The following is a 19743-nucleotide window of genomic DNA, read 5'->3' as shown; positions in this document are numbered from 1 at the left end:
ATATTTAAAACAAAGGATGTGCGGTATGCCTTGGTTGCTAACTGATAAGACTCGCAGTCAATCTAGTTATTATTTCGAAATAATAATTGTATTTAACCGGCAAAGATAATATTATAATAATAATATGTAGTTCTATTTATAGAACAAAAAACGCAGGAAACGCGCGGTAGTTGCTAATTTTAATTTTTTAAACATTGTCGGAGACTCGCAGTCAATCCATACATTATTTTGATTTATAAAAGTAACTTAATATATTTTAAATTTAAATAATAATTAACTCGTAGTTATTCCCCCCGAACCAGCCAACTTATAGTTCTATTTATAGAACATATAAAACATCGTCAGAGACTCACAGTCAATTCCGATGCATTTAGATTGTGTTTAGAGTCTCGCGGTCAATCCACACATTATGGTGGTTTATTAAATAGCTTCAAATAATTAAATAATTGCAGTATTTAACTTGCAGTTATTCCCCCCATTCGGGCAAACATAATATAATTATAATTCTATTTATAGAACAGGAAAAACATCGTCAGAGACTCGCAGTCAATTCTGATGATGATCTATATGAGATTGTGCATATGGAAGGACTCGCGGTCCAAAGTTCAAACACACTGTACTTATTGACTCGTCGATTTTTTAAATTTGCCGCCATTTATTCGACACTGGCCATGGTTTTATAGCCGAGGTGCCATAATAAAAAAAAAAGAACCAAGAAACTAAATGTCAAAAAAAATAATTGCCGTTGCTTTTATGGTTGCTATGGAAAGAGTTTCTTGTCTTTGTCCACTGAAACTCAAGTCGATGGGTGGTGCCACGCTCGGGAAAAAGATATGTAGACATGGGAAAGAAACTGCCATTACTTTCTTCCGAAGAATCGACTGGGAAACCCCGTGCTGGCTATGCTGGTTAATTAGTATATCGAAGAATGAAGTGAAGAAATATAATAGAACTTACTGCGCAACTTTAGTTTTTTTCCCATATAATAGTAACCCCCGCAATAAAAAACGTTAACACTGTGTCACACATAGAGTTAGCTTGTAGTAAAATTTCAGTTTAATATACAAACTTGCAGCTAGATTCTCTTGGCGGTAGTTACATAGCGGCTATTATTTAATCTGACGATAGGGCGTAGTTACTATATGATACGTAGATAGCTCCGTAGGTTTCATGTCCCCGTTTAGAACAAACAAAAACTTTAGCATTGAGACGACGAACACTTCGTCGCAATTTCTGTAGTCTAATAATCCAGAACTGCAGCTCAATTTTAAATGCTCGGTAAAGATCAGATGCAAACATCTAGACTAATATTACACATGCGTGATTTTGTTTGTCTGTCTGTTGTTAACCCCTTCAGTTTTGAACGCTGGACAGATTTAGATGAAATATACGATATTGAATGTACTGTCACTTCTTTGTGGAAATTCATGTTTAATTAATAATTATACACTTTTCTTGCACTTATTCCACTTTATTTTTATAGATTTATTACAAAATTATTATATACACGACCGGTTTCGACACCTGATGATGAATTTGTCGAAAACGGTCGTGTATTATATAATAATTTTCTAATAAATCTATAAAAAGAAAGTGGAATAAGTGCAAGGAAAGTGTATAATTATTAATTAGATTAAATATGTTATGGAAACATGTCAATGAAAGGACGCGTTGTATCGTTTTTATATTGGAAAAATATATGTATACTTTCTTCGAGAAGATAACGGTGACAGTACGCACCGCTTCCTGTGCCAGAAAATCTATGCCTCAAATATTAAACTCTCATAGACAAACCGAGATAAAATACCTCTTAATTTAGATGCACTAAAACTACACTTGACACACAACAAAAATAAGCCGTAACTTAAATTAGTCGAGTACTAATATTTAATACCAAAGCTTAGCGTAAATCTCTAGAAAAGTATTTCGTATTAAAAACTCGTAAATGAATTCGCGTTTGTACGGCCAGTTTAGTTAACGTCTGAAGTGGGCTTCTTTATTGCTGTATGATGTAAAACTTTTCGTATTCCAGTTAAAAGTATACTGCAAAGGAACTTTTAATTTATAACTCTGCATTCCTAAAACAACATTAGGGTGATTGAAAAATGTACGAATATAATCTAACTAAAATTGACGACCTCTGTGGCTCAGTGGTGAGCGCGTCGGTAGCTCAAGCCGGGGGTCGCGGGTTCGAATCCCGTCGACGGAACAAAAAGTTTTCAATGTTCCCGGGTCTGGATGTGTATTAAATATGTGTATGATATAATAAAAATCTTAAATATATGTATAGTATAAAAGTATTAAATATATTTCCGTTGTCTGGTACCTGTAACACAAGTCCTTTAGGTACTTAGCACGGGGCCAGACTGACGTGGTGTGAAGCGTCCATAGATATTATATTATTATTATATATAGAATTAGGTAAGCTCCCGAGTAAATTAATGACGTTGGAAATGCTATTTTTCTGCGAAGCGTGCGAATAAATGGAAAAACTGCACACGTTATTTTTAGCGAGGGAAATCGTTTCATTTCAATATTTGTACTTCTCAAAGTAAATTTCATGTAATATAATATTATACTAAAAATACCGTATTGACCACGGGGTAAAGTAATTAACCCATCAAGCCCCATAAGCTCACCGGTGAGCGAGACACAATAGAATAACAATAGATTTCCAAGAATCCACGATCGAAGGATTAATTATGGCGGTGGTATAAATTAATGGTGGTGGACCTTTCATTTCTTATTTGCCACCACCATATAAATTCATACTAATATTATAAAATGTTAACGTGTCTTTCTGATAACCACTTCATACTTAAACCGCTGAATGGAATTGGATGAATTTTGGTATAAACTATAAAGATTTTTAGAGGTAAACCAAAAAAGTCACCAATACAGTTTATATTGAGGTAAAATAAGCGACTACGGTGCTATAAAAATTATGGGCAAGATATGGTATATATAAAATAAAAAAAATAAAAATAAAATCTGTTTTATTTCCGAATAGATTTGTAACAAATGCTTTCAAAACGTTGATACTACTAGTGCCTACCACCGGTTCGGGAACTATCCCGGCGAGAAGAACCGGTGTAAGAAACTCGCACGGGGTCCCACTTTTTACCAAAAAAGTAAGAAAAAAAATATATACATGTATATGGACGATCACAAAATGTTATGATAATAATTATTATTATTTAGTGGGGCTATCAAAGTTAGTACCGAATAAGCCAAATTCTATATATCATACGACCAAAAAGTTCTTTTGGAACATGCCCTATCTGCGCAAAGTTATAAGTCACAGCTATACAGAATACCGACATTTATTTTCGAAGTTTGGCGTAACCGCCACTTAAACGCGGGCCCGGTCGTCTTGTTGTGTAACTAGATTATCCTAATAGATTTTACTGTCGTCCAGGGCTGGAAGTCTTCGCGAGTCCCCCCTTCTTTAAGATGGAATTTTCGCAGTTTTATGGTCTTGAACCGACAATTTAATAAACGTTGCTTTTGAAATAAAAAAATGCACACTTTTTTATATCTATGGACGCTTCACACCACGTCAGTACTTATAGGACTTGTGTTACGGGTACCAGACAACGGAATATATATACTATATACATTATGCATAATATAATTTAAAATTTTTATTATATGATAGGTACACATATTTAATACACATCCATAACCCAGAAACATTGAAAACTTTTTGTTCCGTCGGCGGGATTCGAACCTGCGACCCCTGGCTTGAGCTACCAACATGCAACAGCCCACCAACTGAGCCACAGAGGTCGTCATAGAAGAAGAAGGAGCGGCTAAAAGATTATAAATGTTATACTTATCTTTCATTATTTTTATTTTACGGTATTTGCATTTTTGTATACCTATTACTAAAGCTCTAAACAAAGCCTGGTGTCCAGGTTATATACACTGTACTACTTTTTAAATTACTTAACGAAGAGTATTCGACATTGTAGGCCAAGTATCAGGCGAGAGCAAACCAATTTCAGTTGCAAGAACATTATTAACGTTCGATGTATTTTCAAGCACAGCAAGCCTTGATTACTCCGTACGCTTACCTACTAATTGAAAGCAAATTCTAATTTTTGACGGACTTCCAAAAAGGAGGAGGTAATATTACGTTCGGCTGTAAGTATGCATTTTTTTTATTTCATATCAATCGACGCTTTGATAACTTGATTATTATTTCCCAGCCATAAGCTGATATTATCTTCGGGACCTAATTTAATTAAAATGTCCATCTGTTTGTCATAAACGCTGTTACACAACTTTTTTATCGTTATCAAAGCTTTCCAAAAGTTTTATTAAAAATCAGGGAACAAAGAATTTTTAAATGAAATATGAACTTATGTTGGTGTCATCGTCAAAAGTTCCTTAGTTGAATGGTTGTTAGGGAGCAGCTTGAAGTTATCCCTACAAGTGTCTGGAGCCGGGAGACTAGACACTAGACAGTATGAATATATTATTATGACATTAAGTTGACGCTCAGTATGCAATCAGCCGTGAAAATATGCGTGTTATAAAAGAAAAACAAAGAACCGGTAAAACATGCCAACATTGCCACATAGGATAACTTTGCCCTAAGATCCATTTTAAGCAAATCTTTGGTGTACAGAGGTATTTTAATATTTTGTCAACATTTGTTTAATTTGGCAGAAAATAGGTTATATGACTGGTAACATAGATAATACCCCGTAGTGCTAACTTTAATCAGTAACTTGTTGGAACTTCTGAAAAAGGGTACGTATTTTTGCGGGCAAATTGTGGTGCAGATTTGTGAGTGAATTATGCGTGGTGACGAATTCTCTTACCTACTGGATTTTGATGCCACCTGCGCAAAGTTCATATTTGCGTGAAAAAATCAAGGTGGGCAATGTTGTCTACAAGTCCAGGTAACTTTACCCGGCATGAAAATCAATCATAAATTTAATTATATGAACAGAAGTAATGTTTTTGACATTCCTTCACCTGCACATGTAGCCTTGTAGTTGCAGAGGGCAAAAAAAACTTACCCTTCCATACATTTTTTTACAAGAATTAAAATGATTCGAAAAAAGCTGGCAAAGTTTCGCGGAAGTTTTTTTTATGAAATAAGTAGGCAAACGAGCAAACGGGTCACCTGATGGAAAGCAACTTCCACCGCCCATGGACATTCGCAGCATTAGAAGAGCTGCAGGTGCGTTCCCGGCCTTTTTAGAGGTAATAGGAGGGGGGGGGAGGAAATATGGGAGGGTAGGGAAGGGAAAAGGGTAGGGGATTAGGCCTCCGGTAAACTCACTCACTCCACGAAACACAGCGCAAGCGCTGTTTCACGCCGGTTTTCTGTGAGTCCGTGGTATTTCTCCGGTCGAGCCAGCCCATTCGTGCCGAAGCATGGCTCTCCCACGAAGTTTCATATTTCATGCATTTCATTTAAAAAATAAGGCTATTTTATACTTTATTTTGCACAATTTTTTGTCTGATGACGTTTTATATTATCCTCTCTGGTTCCATAAACTCAGACATCTTAATAAGCTATTTAAACGTATTCTAATATACTTTATATTTTCATATATTTCACACAAATTAAACATAATAATTATTAATTTACCAAAACGTTCGCAAATTCATGTTCGCGATTTAAGTGGAAATTATAAGCCATTAGCAACACGTGTCTCCTCTCTCCACTCTCCACAACGATGTTTTTGTTTAACGTCGGCGGGGAACTTGAAACTGATTTCATTGAATCTTCCGTTACTAACTAGGAGATATTCAACAAGCTTCTAATTGCCTCTTCTTTGTGTAACAAATATCAAAATAATCCTATTACAAATTTTAGTTATCCTTGGGACTTGACTTACGGTCTTGCCCTATTTCTTATTTTTTAAGTTAAATACATAAATAAACAATAAATAATACGCAATTTATAGTCTACTTAGGTTTCTAAGATAAATGTAAAAATATTTTTTTATAATCAATAGAGGTATTTTTAACATTGCGACTACATTATAATAATATTATGCCCACTATATTATAATAAAAGCAACTTGAATCATACCTACTATAGCTCCATTCCAACCTAGGCGCAACCTCATACATTTCTCGTAGCAGTATTGGGGTAAGCAGATGCGTTTGAACCAAATAGTGATTGTCACCCAAGGGACCTGCATTGCAATGCTGCATTTACGTGCAGCTATGATCGCCTTCCTCCGAAACGGTATCATTATAACGTTACTTATATAACCTTATTTTATATTACATTTGGACCGGAACTCCGCTCGATCACAAATTATTTACTCGCGCTGCAACAGTAAAATTGATTAAAAAAAAATCAATCGTAACTAGAAACATGTTATATGGGTCTTGTCATTCACCGTAGGTACATAATAGTATTTTATTTAAAAAAACCGACTTCAAATTGTAGGTAATTAAGAATTAAAATTCTCTATCTCAAAAACTACTGAACCGATTTTGATGAAACTTGCAGTATTCCCTAAGTTAAACAATACCTGGTACAATAAAAAAAGAATCACGTAAATCGGACTTGTAGTTCCGGAGATATGGGTGCACAAACATAAAAACATACATACATACATACACTTTTGAATTTTGGCACATATTTTGTTCAGAAGCTGTTATAGATAAACATATTACAAAAACTGGGCAGTTCTGGAAATATTACATACATACGTCGAATTGATAACCTCCTTTTTTTGAAGTCGATTATAAACATAATCTTATATACATGTGCTTGTTGTTTTCCAATATGCCCTAGAAGACAGCGGTCTAGAAGAACATGTTCCTCTATTTTATCACAAGTCACAACCTTTTGAACTTTCCCATTATATTGGACCGTAAAAATCAAAATTATTTTTCAAAAGAAGGAATTTTTGACAGCCTCCATATTATATTTGAAATTTCGTATTCGATAACGTTACGACAACTTAGAAATCTACAGGTCGTAAAACCAAAAAGCGTATAAGATGACGTTCTCAAAAATACTTTCCGTATTAATGGTGGCAATGAAAACTGTATCTAGATTTAACATTCTCGCTAGGTAGTAAAACCTAACACACGGAAGCCGTGCTGTGGGTAACAACCCAGACATAAGTTGTGCCGACGTCGAATATTTATAGCGAATTCGTTTCGATAGCGGTGCGTCAATATGCAAAATCAGGCGGGTTTTGTTTATAAATCCCAGTTTTAGCATTTTTTCCTGCTAACCCTTTTTGCGCTTGATTGATGTGGCCAAACACAGATAGTAATTTACATTTTAATAAAGCGCAATTGTGTTCCGCCGATTCTATTTATATTTTAAACGATTTTCCTTCCAGTTTAGTAAAAAAATTCCGGCATTTTTGCATTTTTTTTATAAAATTTCAATAAGTAAGGTCAATGTGTCGAAGTCCGTCTGTTAGGTAAGTCCGTCTAGCGGCAATAACTTCCATATTTGAACGACTAATTTCATATGGCTCAGTGGGTAAAACAATATTGCAAAGTTAGTTTGACCTAAGAAACAGACATGTCGCTACTAACTACCTGTTACGAAAAAAACGATCTCAATTTTTTTTCCGTTTTGTACTCGCAGTCGGAGCGTAAGTCTCTGGCAAAAAAATTAAAAAAAGTGGAAATACGAAGGAGTTTTTGGAGTTTCTTGGATTACATAAGTAATTTAGGGATCCTTTTACTTATTACTGGTGTTCGATTCGTTAATATCGCTTTAATTTCGTTATTATCACCTGCAACATGTGTCTAACCTAAAATTGCAATAATTGGGAAGTCCGTCTAGTTTTCATAAAGGCCGTCATATGCCGGTCTTGCCTCGAATCAGATATTGTCAACATTTTCAAATATACATGTCTTTATTGTTAATTTGAATTTAAACTTAAGACTACTAAATCATAGCATTGCCCAAATTTTACTGCACGAAAAGAGCATACAAGAGGGGCTGATAAAAATGGCAAAAGTTATAAACAACAAATTAAAAAAAAAAAAGTTTTGTTTTTTCAATATTCCCAAAACCAACAATTATTTGAGATAATCAAAATTTGAAAAAAGATCCTTAAAGAGCAGGAAATTTCCTTAAAAAAATCCTACCTCCCGGAACAACAAACCTTATAATTTTAATTGAGCGGCGAAAATAATGGTAAAAACGCGTAACTTTCGCGTGCATGGCCTCAATCTGTCACGTAAACTAAAAAGTTATTTTAACTAACTAAATATTAATATTACGGAATAAAAAATAGGTACTAAGTAGACGTATCAATAACAATAATCAAATCAAAATTAAGTAGGGGAGTATGTTGAAAAATGTCTCATCCCATAAATGATGATGAAGCAAAGTTGTAGATTTAACCGGCACTAATTAATATAATTTTGTTGTAATAAACATTTATGTTTATACTTAGTGTTTAATTTTTCCAAATAAATCACTATAATTTTAATGAAAATGTTTGCAACCACTTAGACTTACGATATGCCGGACTTGCCTTAAAATGATATAAAATTAATTTTCACTGGAATGCGAACCGTATTACCGACACCTTAAACACATATTTGAATGGCCGTTTTGCGGTTTTGCTAGACACCGTTGCCATGCATTTTACTTCACAAGTTATGGCTATACTGCTGCTAGACGGACTTACCTCAAACTGTAAGGGAAGTCCGTCTACACGCCGAGTTTTTAAAAATACCTAGTAAGTAAAAAAATACGGCAACTAAGATTATTTTTAGATCATTATAGGTCTAATTAATATATGGCCTATCATTTCCGATAACACTAAGTAACTTTAAAAATCGAATCTCAAGTCAAAAAATTATATTAAACTTTAATTTTAGAAAAGTATATTAAGTACTTCGACACATTGACCTTACCTATATTTTTCTGTAGACGAGTATTGACTATAGATGTTATTGATATCAACAATATTTAAGTTAAATATTATGTAGTTAATGTATTGTGAACTAGTTATGTTGCGAGTTAGAGCTAGTCTACACGGTGCGTCGCGTCAGCGTTGCTGCCGTTTTACGTATAGCCGGCCACACGAGCGCTGCATCATCGCACCATTATAACGAAGCAGTCTTAACGTTAACACCCCCTCCCGTTTTGTCTCGGGGGCTGCTTTTCGTCATATTGTGTGCGTTGCGACGACGCAGCGCGCCGTGTGAACACCTTGGTTATTTGTATGTAAAACAACGCAACGGCAGCGCTGTATCGACGCAACGCTGACGTAATGCGCCCTGTGGACTGGCTCTCACGATCCATATAAAATAAAAAGCTACAACTCCTAACTGGAAACTTTAAATTTTTGTTCGGGTTTTACCTCACTTGCAAGATAATTAAAAGTAAAGCATCCGTAAACCAATTACTCCATTGTTTTGAATGAAGTTTCAGCAAAATCGCTCGGAGGCAGCAAAAAATATCTTTTAAGTAAGGGCTAACAACGCTGAATTTTTTTAAAAGCTTTTACTCTTTGCATTTTTAATACTACTCAATAAGTATAAAAAGTACCCACCTAATAATTATTGTTATTGTATGTTTTGTCTTGTGACAATAATATATGTGAATTATACAGGGTATACAGGGTAATCTGTGACGGCAACGTTATAAAATAAGTCCAAATAGAAGACGCGAGTTTGTTTCCTTGCTCGTGTCTTTTGGGACTAAGAAATAAGATTTTAGAAAGAAAAAGAAAGAAAGTAATATAACATTACAGGAATAGGAAAACTTTTCGGATAGGACGATAAAATTATCTCTACTATCTTTTCAATATTACGAGTAAGTCTTTCCTTTTCACGCATAGATACAATAAATAAATATTTTTGTTTTCTTGGGATTATTTTTATTCTGTCTTTTAAATCATAGAAAAGTTAACTTTTGTAAAAAAAACCTGACAACCAAAATGATGATCTTAAATACACATTTTCAAAGGGGTTCTTAATAGTTGTCTATATGTATATACTCGTATAAAACTCAAGGGTGACTGACTAATTGACATAGTGATCTATCAACGCACAGCCCAAACCACTGGACAGATCGGGCTGAAATTTGGCATGCAGGTAGATGTTATGACGTAGGCATCCGCTAAGAAAGGATTTTGATAAATTCCAACACCAAGGGGTTAAAATAGGGGATGAAAGTTTGTATATAATAATCCTTCTTAACGCGAGCGAAGCCGCGGGCAAAAACTCGTTATAATATAAAATGTACCTGAAAATGTTTTGTTTCAAGAAATACCTCTTGAACATTAATAAATATGGCATTTCAATCACGCGCTTGAAAAACTCCCTGTAATATTTAACATGTTCATTTGAAATATCACCATTCACCAAAGACAGCGTGGAAATGGCTGCTCTTAATGAAGGCCGTTTCGTTTCATTCCGTACGCTAACGAAGAAATAAAACTGGAGCAAAAAACATAACCACACTTTATAGATTAAAACCCACAATATTCCAGTACACTTTAAGTAAGAAATCGCAAGCGCGGTGGAATAGATCACGAGCCAAAACGGCCGAAGCTCAAGATAAAATTAAAAAGTCACATATTTCGAGTGAGTTATTGTTCGAAGTTATCTATTGGTTTCAAGGGAATCAGGTGAATACACTTGACTAACGATATTGACTCGCTTATGATTGTGGATCTTGTATTTTACAAGTATTTTGTGTTGGAGCAATGGATAATGTCCGGCTAGTTCGCGTCGGGGCGGTCGAATGTTATTGGCGGTGGTGTATAACGGTTACTATGTAACGCCTAATGGCTAACCCTCCAGACCTGGGCCTGCTAGCTGCCAACATTCTCCGGCTAATAATCGGTGAGTTTACTCAGCAAATTTTCACAAATATAAGACTAATGCTGTTTGTCTAGTCTGTGCTAGGCAACAGGGACCATAGAAAAGTAAAAATTAAAAGTTAAATTATAAAAAATAAAAACCGGCCAAGTGCGTGTCGGGCCACGCGCAATATAGGGTTCCGTAGTACCGCTAGTTTTTGAAAATGTTTGTATGTTCAATGAGTGTACATTTATAACGTGTTTCACACTTCTTACAACATCATCTCAGATACTTTCAAAGGAATTTGAAGGAAAAATTCCTTTATACTTCGCCGAATTCATTTTTTTAGTTGATTGACTATTACTCAATAACTTAAGAAGTCATCTTAGCCGTGATAGTTTTCCTTTTAAATTCAGCATATTTCCTACTCCCGTGAATTTTTCATAGTTCCAGAAACAACACTGGACTTTAACGATTTTTTCCACTTTAAAACTCCTGAAATCAGAAAATGATCTATGAATACTCGTATTATTTAAAAAAAAACCTATCCAACCACACCCCCACGGTGGGGTGGACGTGAAAAAAAAAATCATTCCCGGTTGATGTGTAGGGGAGGCACCATAAAAAAATGTTTTTATGTACCATTTTGTCGGCGTCATTAATATGTGCATTCATGCCAAATAACAGGTTTGTATGTCCTATAGCCTCTGCACAAAACCACTGATAGACAGACGGACAGACAGACAGACGGACAGACCGACGGACAGACCGAAACTATAAGGGTTCCTTGTTCACTACTGAACCCGAAAAGATCTGTGGATTAAATCTTTTAGACTAGCTTGTAGTAAGAACAGCACATTATTTATACATCATTTATTTTGAAACATTTGGTATGCGAAGCGCAAAGCCTGAGATATATAAAGAATATAGAGTTTAACCTAATTTTAAGCCACTAAAAATATTTATTTATATAACTCCAAAGGCATTAAAATGCCTTCTGCACAATATCTGAATTCAAACACTTTAACAAATTGCCCAAGAAATTCGCTACAAAAGCAAGCGTGATAAAATCATTTTATTTTATTATTTTTATGATTCAGCACGAGTCTGCCCATAATTTGCGATGAACGCGTTCTGTTTGCGTTTTCTTTTTATTGTTACAGTCACAGAAATAAGTTAGGTTTTTATTTTTTCATATTTAACTACATTTTTTGCGAAGCTACGACAGAAAACTTTTATATTTCTATGTCAACGCTTTATAAATCGTTCATAACAATACTAGTTTTATAAATTCTACAGAATTTAATACAAAAATTGCTCTTATTTCTGGCCAGTGTCTGTTTAGGCTATTAGCACAAGCTGTGCTCTAATATTTTGTGTACTGAGAGTCTTAAAATGAATATCAGTACTTTGTACAGTATAAACACGAACGTTCTTTCCGTTTAGTGTTTTCTGCTATAAAATTGTATTTTTGTAATATTTAGTAATATTTTTAATAGCACGATTGATGTCTTCTGAGAAATCTTCAGGGATGGTCCTGTTATAGTTGATGATAAATAATAATTGATCGGTGTACCTGTAACCCTTTGTTTATGGAATAAAAGGCTATTATTATTATTATTAATAATTGATCAGTGATCACGAATTTAGAGTTTTTGACTTCGTGATCACTGACCAATTATCATTTATCTATATCTAGCTAATTTAATCTTAATTTTGGCAGACAAATAACACGGAGCCACGTGGATGGGACAGGTCTGATAGATTTTTATATTGTTTGCCCTTTATGAGAATCCTTGAGTTTATAAATAACTCGAGACTTAGCGCTACTTTTTCGACTTCAAAGGTTCGAAAATAGTTACCATTTTATAAGCTTACCGACTTATATTTCGACGTCAAAACGATGTGGTTATTAAAGTGACCTTTTGAATACTTAAGTCTTTAAAATATATTTTAATGTTTCGTTACTTAAGGCTATAATATAATAATATTCAATGTTACGATCGAAAAAGCTGCGGTTATTATTAGTGACGTTGTAAGCATGAACGCTTTGATGATGTACGAACTTGGAATTGGAAAACATTTTTAATTATAGAATGCTTTCAAGGAAAGCGTTTCGATTAGTTAAGTTAAATGGAAAAATGTATCAGTATGATTAATGATATTTCTCGAGCGACAATGGCGACCGAGCGCTGTGTCTGCAATTTTTGCTGCACAATACAAACTGCTTCGGACAATACAGCAAAAAGTTTATATTGCTGCGCTTTTTCACTTGACACTTATATTATTGTGTATGTACCTACTTTGTACCGACTACCGACATATTCGACTCGGTTTTATTGTAAATATAATAAATATTACAAGTTGTGACGAAACACATAAAGTACCCACGCTACGACTTGTGTCAAGGATTTTGACAAGATGTAATTGGTAAACGTGTTGTAATCAGTGCCCCAAACACTCTTTTTTGCGCCCTGTGCGAGCTTCTACAACTGCGCCCTTGCTTTTTTAGATACTATATTACCCAAAGAAATGTATAGGTCTATTTTACTGTTGGAATCGTGCTCTAGGGGCGCAGCGGGAACTATTATCGGGAGCAAACCGAAAAAATAATTCCTACTCCTGCCTGGTTTGGCCATTTTTGCGCCCCCCCAGAGTCTACGGCCTGTGCCTGGGCACCGGTGGCACCGCCCTATTTACAGCACTGGTTGTAATTTGACGTTAGCCAAACAAAGTAGCTCTTTACGTCATTATATTGTCGAAAGAACCCACAGACCGTGCGTTAGTAAACTATTATTGGAACCCTCTTTTACGAAAAATACGGAAACGTAGGTGCATGACATTTTGCATAGTTAAAGTTTATAATATTATAGAGAAGGAGCATGGGCGCCGGCAGGGGGGTGCCAGGTGGTGCCCTTGCACCCCTTGGGAATCTCGGGATCAACTGGAATTATTGAAATAAAAATCCGCCTATTGGAAATCATTTTTTTTTAATGTAAATGTATTCTGTTGACGTAAATAGACAGTCACTGTTGTTCGTCAAAAGTAAAAAGAAAAGAAAGAAAACTAAAATCTGCACCCCTTGGAAATTATTTCTGCCGGCGCCCATGAGAAGGAGTGCATCGAGCTAATATTGTTTTAAAATTATGCTTAATAAAATATTACATTATTGTCACACACTACAATGTGCACACTATCATATTTTTGATTGACAAACCTATACACACGAATTATAATATTCTTTTGTTTATGGTTGAAGCATGTGATGAAATTGAAAATGGATGGTAGTTTTTTTATTGAACCTCAAAAACTGTTACATTATCTGTGACACTGATAAATAATAGAAAAAGAAAAAGCAATATTTTATAAGCTGTGAGATACTCTACTAATTAAAATATCCGCTAAGTAGGTACCCACTCTGTGATAATATAATCATAAGTTTATCGCAATTCACAATGAAGCTCGTTCCAATCCAACAGCTCACTGCTTTGTTAGCAGATACTACAAATACAAAAGATAATAATAAAATTATTAGAATTCTCTCTTTACTAAAATTAAATACTTTAAGTAAGACCTTGTCTTTGTCTGAAGGTATGAATATTAATTTATAGAAGCAACTTAAATGATTATTAATTACAAATTAAGCTTAAGAAAAACACACGCTGTGTATAAAAATGTTTGAGATATACAATGTGTAAAAAAAATAAGTGATAATACTTTAGGGTGTGTACGTGTTCCTTGTAGAGAGTTCACTGTGAAAGTAGCTGCTCTGAAAGACGAACATTTTTTTCACTTTTGTATGGGCTAGGGCCCGAGCGTCACGAGTTTCCCCATACAAAAGTGAAAAAAGTGTTGGTATTTCAGCGCTGCTACTTTCACAGTGAACTCACTACAAGGAACACGTACACACCCTAAAGTATTATCACTTGTTTTTGGTTACACCCTGTATATACGGAGTTTTGTGGTTTTTATGCACTGCGTATTCACATTAGTAAGAGTTTAAATACACTAATTTTTGTCAAAAAATATCAAGTTTGTCACAAAATTAGTTGCAACGAAATTGGAGCGCCACATTTGCAATTTAAATAGGATAAGCTCAATTCTAAAGGTTGTATAAAATTAACAATACTGGAAAGATTCGTTGATATATTACCTGAGGTGACGTCACATGGCGGGTCAAGTGTCCTCGACCACCGGCCACTCGACCCCGCCGCGGCGACTTCACAAAACACCGACTTACATTAACTCTCGGGTGCCAGTGGTCATTACCGCTCTAGTCCGAAGATTTGGAAACTTGGGATATGGCATTATATATTTCATGGACAAATTTTATTGAAGGTGTGCTCCTTAACTTTAAGCAGTATTACTAGCCAGTGCATTTTCTTGTCAACTATCTACTACCTCGATCGCGGGAATGACAGACACAATAGATTTTCAATTGTTATGCGGCAGCCGGGTGCCGCTTGGGGATTGATGGAAAATGTAGGTTTTCCTCAAAACAAATTATTAAAAGTTAGTCAGAGATTCTTACGCCGGTCATCACGTAGATTTTCTGAAAAGATTTGATTTGTTGATGATGAGTTGAGAGAAAGTTGATGAATTTACTCGGAAAGAAAACAATTTTTACTTTATTTTATTTTAGTATGTACTGAGTTATTTAACAGCGTCATATAACTGATTTGCTTAAATAATCGTCTGAATCCGATAACACCGAAGTGGTTAAATCCAAAGATTCTTTGGATTTTGGGGCAGCTTTTCGCCTCAAACTTATACACATTTGAATCTTTCGCGCCGCCTGTATTTCATCAATGGGATGAAATGAACTGAATATAATATTATCTCGACGACCTCCTTTCGAAATCCCGTCAAGTGACAATATAAGATTCATGTAAATGTAATAAAATATGTATTATCATACCTAAAACATAAAAAAGCTTCATAATATTGGGGTTCATTTACAGGGTTTTTTTTTTTATAAAAAAGTTACTTAACCTTCAAGCGGTCGCGCGACGTCGAATCGACTCCCCGCAATACATTTTCGATCATATTATTATCGATATTTCTCATTGAATCCGTATCATTCTCTGAGAGAGCTTTTCATAATTTATCTATCTACTAAATAAATACCTACATTTACTCGTCGCACCCCCTTTGAAGCAAGGATCTCAATTGCTTTGGTCCCCGCGCCGGCATCGAAAAGACTCTGCGCGCCTTTTTTATAATTTTATATGTAGTTTTCATATAATTAAAGCAAATTTTATGTTTATTTATAAAACTAAGTCGTCGTTGACCGATAACATCGAATTTTATTGCTAGATGAAGAAAAAATTGGAATTAGCATAAGAAAATTCCGATCACTTTTTCTGCCCCTGTTCACACAAGATAAGCTACTTTGGGTCACCGGATTTTACAACTAAGTTTTTAAAAAATACATTTAATTTTCTGGGTGACCTGATTACTTTTAAAAAGAGTAATAATTAAATTTATGAAATAATAAATAATGTTGAATGAAAAGCGTTTTGTTTCCCAAATTCACCTACGATCACGTCTTTTAGGTTACGCGCGACCACTGCCGTTACAAAATAGCGCGCGCCCGCTTGAAGGTTAAATCCCAGCTTTATGCTGATGTGGGTCTACTTTTTGAGTAATATCTAAGGGCTTATTGCCCCGGACAACGAGATATCAATACTTTATACACCAATAAATGTGGGCTATAAACCCTGCGATCTTTTTACACTTGGCTTTGACGTTTATAGTTTTCGTATCTGCCGTCAGCGTGTAAATTGGTTCTAATAGGATTCGTCTATCCCTTTACGTGCAGAATTTTAACACCAAATGTGCCCTATTAAGGTCGGACGAGAGACATTCTGAGATTTTTTTAATGCGAAACTTTTGAAGTTTTAATTAGTTAATGACTTTTAAGGAATATTTTAGGCGTAAAAAGAAAGTAGCTTAAGATAATGAGACTTGAATATTTTAGAGTCGTGTAAGAACATAAAGCTAGTGGTCCAATTTAAAGAAAAATAGCTTCAGAGAATCCTAGGAAAATGTGATGGAAATACTTGCTAACGACAAAAATAAAATCGTAGCGCTGCAGCATCTCCGTGGGAAATGTGAGGAAAGAATGATAACATGAAAGCGAGCCATTCATATTCATTAGCTAACACTGAAAGCTACTTAAAGCAAGGATTAAAAAGCTACTTATAACATCTAGAACATTATTATAATAAGCAATAAATATTTATGAAGAACCGTTTCCCGAAAGTAATGGATGCAAAATCACACCTCGACCGTCTTGTTTTCAGTACACTCTACCATATTACTTTGTATTTCATTGTTTTTTACGAAAGTGTAAGAGAAGTTTAATATATAAAATGTTTTGGTTTGTATTTTATTCTGTATTTTTAAGGATTTTTAAGTACTTTTAATATTATGTAATGTTGTTTTATGTAAGACAGCAGTACCTACGTTAGAAATACACTTTTTGGAAAGAGTCCGAAATGATGCGATTGGTTTTATGTGGCTTGAGTTTATTGATAGAGTCCAGGACGAATAAACATCAAATGACCTAAAAAGATCGTAAATCTGTGTTGGGTCGTCGGATAAAACGTGCGGTAAAAACTCCTAAATTAAGAACGTAGGGTTCTCGGAAGTAATTGACCGTTCAATCGATATATATACATCGATATATATATTAAATATATATATTATTTAAATAACGTTTTACGATAGTAAGGGCCTGTTTCACCACTTCCTGATAAAGTGCCGGACATTAGGATATCCACAACTTTTTTGACAGATTCTCCATATCTGTCAAGTTAAGTGGAGGATATCCTATCCGGCACTTATCAGGAAGTGGTGAAACAGGGCCTAAATGAACATTACTTGACGTAAAATAGTGCAGATTATGTAAATCTGCCAAACACGAACCGTCTATTAAAAACAGTCGCATACCACGTCATCCAAATGAAAAAAAAAACATAAACTACCTGCAGGAACAATGTTAATAAATGTTAATAAACATTGAAAAACTTAGATTGCAAGAAATATTTCAAGTTAAACTATTCAGTTGTTAGTTAAACTTTACTAGAGATCAGGATAGTTAAGAACAGCGGAGCAGTTTATTAAATAAGCGACTAGCTCCAAGACAGTTTGAAATAATGAGTTTATTTTGACTGTTCCGTAAATCGTATATTCAGTATATTGAGTTCCTGTGAGTCGTTAATGTAAACAATTCAATATGATTATAATACCAATTTATTACGGATTAGTATTTATGCATTTATTTATTTAGATGGAACTCACATAGTACTTACCTTTACTTTTCATTTGCTAAGTTAGGCTTTCTTGCCTAGTCTCGCTTAGTATTTATTATTAAGTTGTTAGGTTTCAAATTAATAATTATCAGGTTCAATAACATCGTCTGATAAATAAGGGCCTGTCCACATCTCCACGTCAACGTGGAACGGTGCGGTAACGTCGCACGGTACGTTGACGTGACGTGTAAATGTAAATGTTCCACGTTGACGATGTCGTGACGTGGAGATTTGAACAGGCCCTTCATTATTAATTTTAATATTTAAATCATTCCTGGCAAGAACCAAACAAGAACCACTAATGGTTTCCTCAAATGCAAGCTTATAAACTTTCAAAGCTATGCCATAACATACAGACGAACTGAACTATAACTAGCAGACTAAGCCCCAATTTCACCAACGTCTGTTAGTGTTAACAGCTTGTTAAAATGTAGTCTTCTCTTTCATTCATATGAAAATCGAAAGAGGTAACGTCATACTAATTCCGGCGTTAACTTTAACAGTCGTTGGTGAAATTGGGGCTAACACTTGGAGTATTCGCATGTTGTTAACGAGAAAGTTCGATAGTATCACAATAGACATAACTACCAGTAGTTCGACTGCAAAGAAACGGACAGGTTTCAATATCTGTCAAATTCGTCGGGTTTCACTAGGATTATGAACGGAATGTGCCTCGCGCTGGCTGATATAATTTATTTTTAAATATTTAAAATAAAGATTTCAAAATTCGATTCTGACAATAATTTTAATCGAATGTGCCAAAACATAAACAACAATACGACTAAAGAGGAACACGTCCAGCGAATATGTCATAGTTTTAAATTCGTAGGTAACAAGTTAACAATTTTCGTCATAATACGTCAAATTTAAAAATTTCAACATCAGTTCTAGGTCGGCATACTCTATCATTCTGTCTACTCTGATAGTATCATACAACTATTATTATTGTATCAATAAATTAGTAATTTTAATGCAGCGGCGACCGCAGTCCGCATCGTGCGGTGACTGCGGCGACCCTGCCACTGTCTGTATCGGGGTTTAAATCATCATCGCTTTCAGTTTGCATTATGCCTTTCAATCTGTGACCGCATTTTGCGCGAAATTACGGAACGAAAAAGATTTTCGAAGCGATTGGGAATTTCAAGCGAGATGAAACTCTAAATACAGCTTATAATAGGGAACATGAAAATTTTGCTATCACAACGTTAAAAAATACTGAAATGGTAAAAAAAAATATTTTATAAAATATTGTTTTTTTTTTTACAAAAATTACGAATTCAAAGTAATTTGAAACGGAACGGATTTCAAAACACCAATCAGCGTTCAGTGACATGCTTGATGCTATCCCCGCGTCCCATTTAGCGTTAAAAACGATCAAAATGCCTCCTATTTTGAGCGTTTTGATCGTTTTTAACGCTAAACGCTCTTACAGACGAACGGCACGTGTCGGCGGCACGTGTCAGCGGCAGTTGACGGCAGTTGACGGCAGTCGACGGCAGCCGACGGCAGCCGTTGACAGTTTATGACGCTTGCAGGGGACCTACCACGACCTTTCTTAAAACGATCATGTTTCCAGAAATCTTTGTTGTAAGATTACAATAGCATTACCGTACTCACTTTATAAATACAATTTTACTAAAAAACAGTAAAAAATGCAAAA

General features: G+C 34.9%; 1 protein-coding gene across 12 annotated transcripts in view; it reads left to right on the top strand.

Annotated features, from left to right (window-relative positions):
- The window catches only part of LOC121729849 (neural-cadherin), a 383323-nt gene that overhangs the window by 207940 nt on the left and 155640 nt on the right, over positions 1 to 19743 (top strand). The window contains exon 1 of one of the 12 annotated variants that reach the window (XM_042118565.1): positions 10503 to 10809. The exons of the other annotated variants lie outside the window; for them this stretch is intronic. Coding sequence (XP_041974499.1) covers positions 10752 to 10809 — 58 coding nt within the window. The 5' untranslated portion in view covers positions 10503 to 10751. Of the gene's footprint in view, positions 1 to 10502; positions 10810 to 19743 lie in introns of those variants that run through there. 12 annotated transcript variants of the gene reach the window in all.

Source organism: Aricia agestis, chromosome 1, assembly GCF_905147365.1.
Source record: "Aricia agestis chromosome 1, ilAriAges1.1, whole genome shotgun sequence".
NCBI lineage: Eukaryota > Metazoa > Arthropoda > Insecta > Lepidoptera > Lycaenidae > Aricia > Aricia agestis.
Note: the sequence above shows the minus strand (reverse complement) of the source record. Positions and strands in the feature narration are given on the sequence as shown.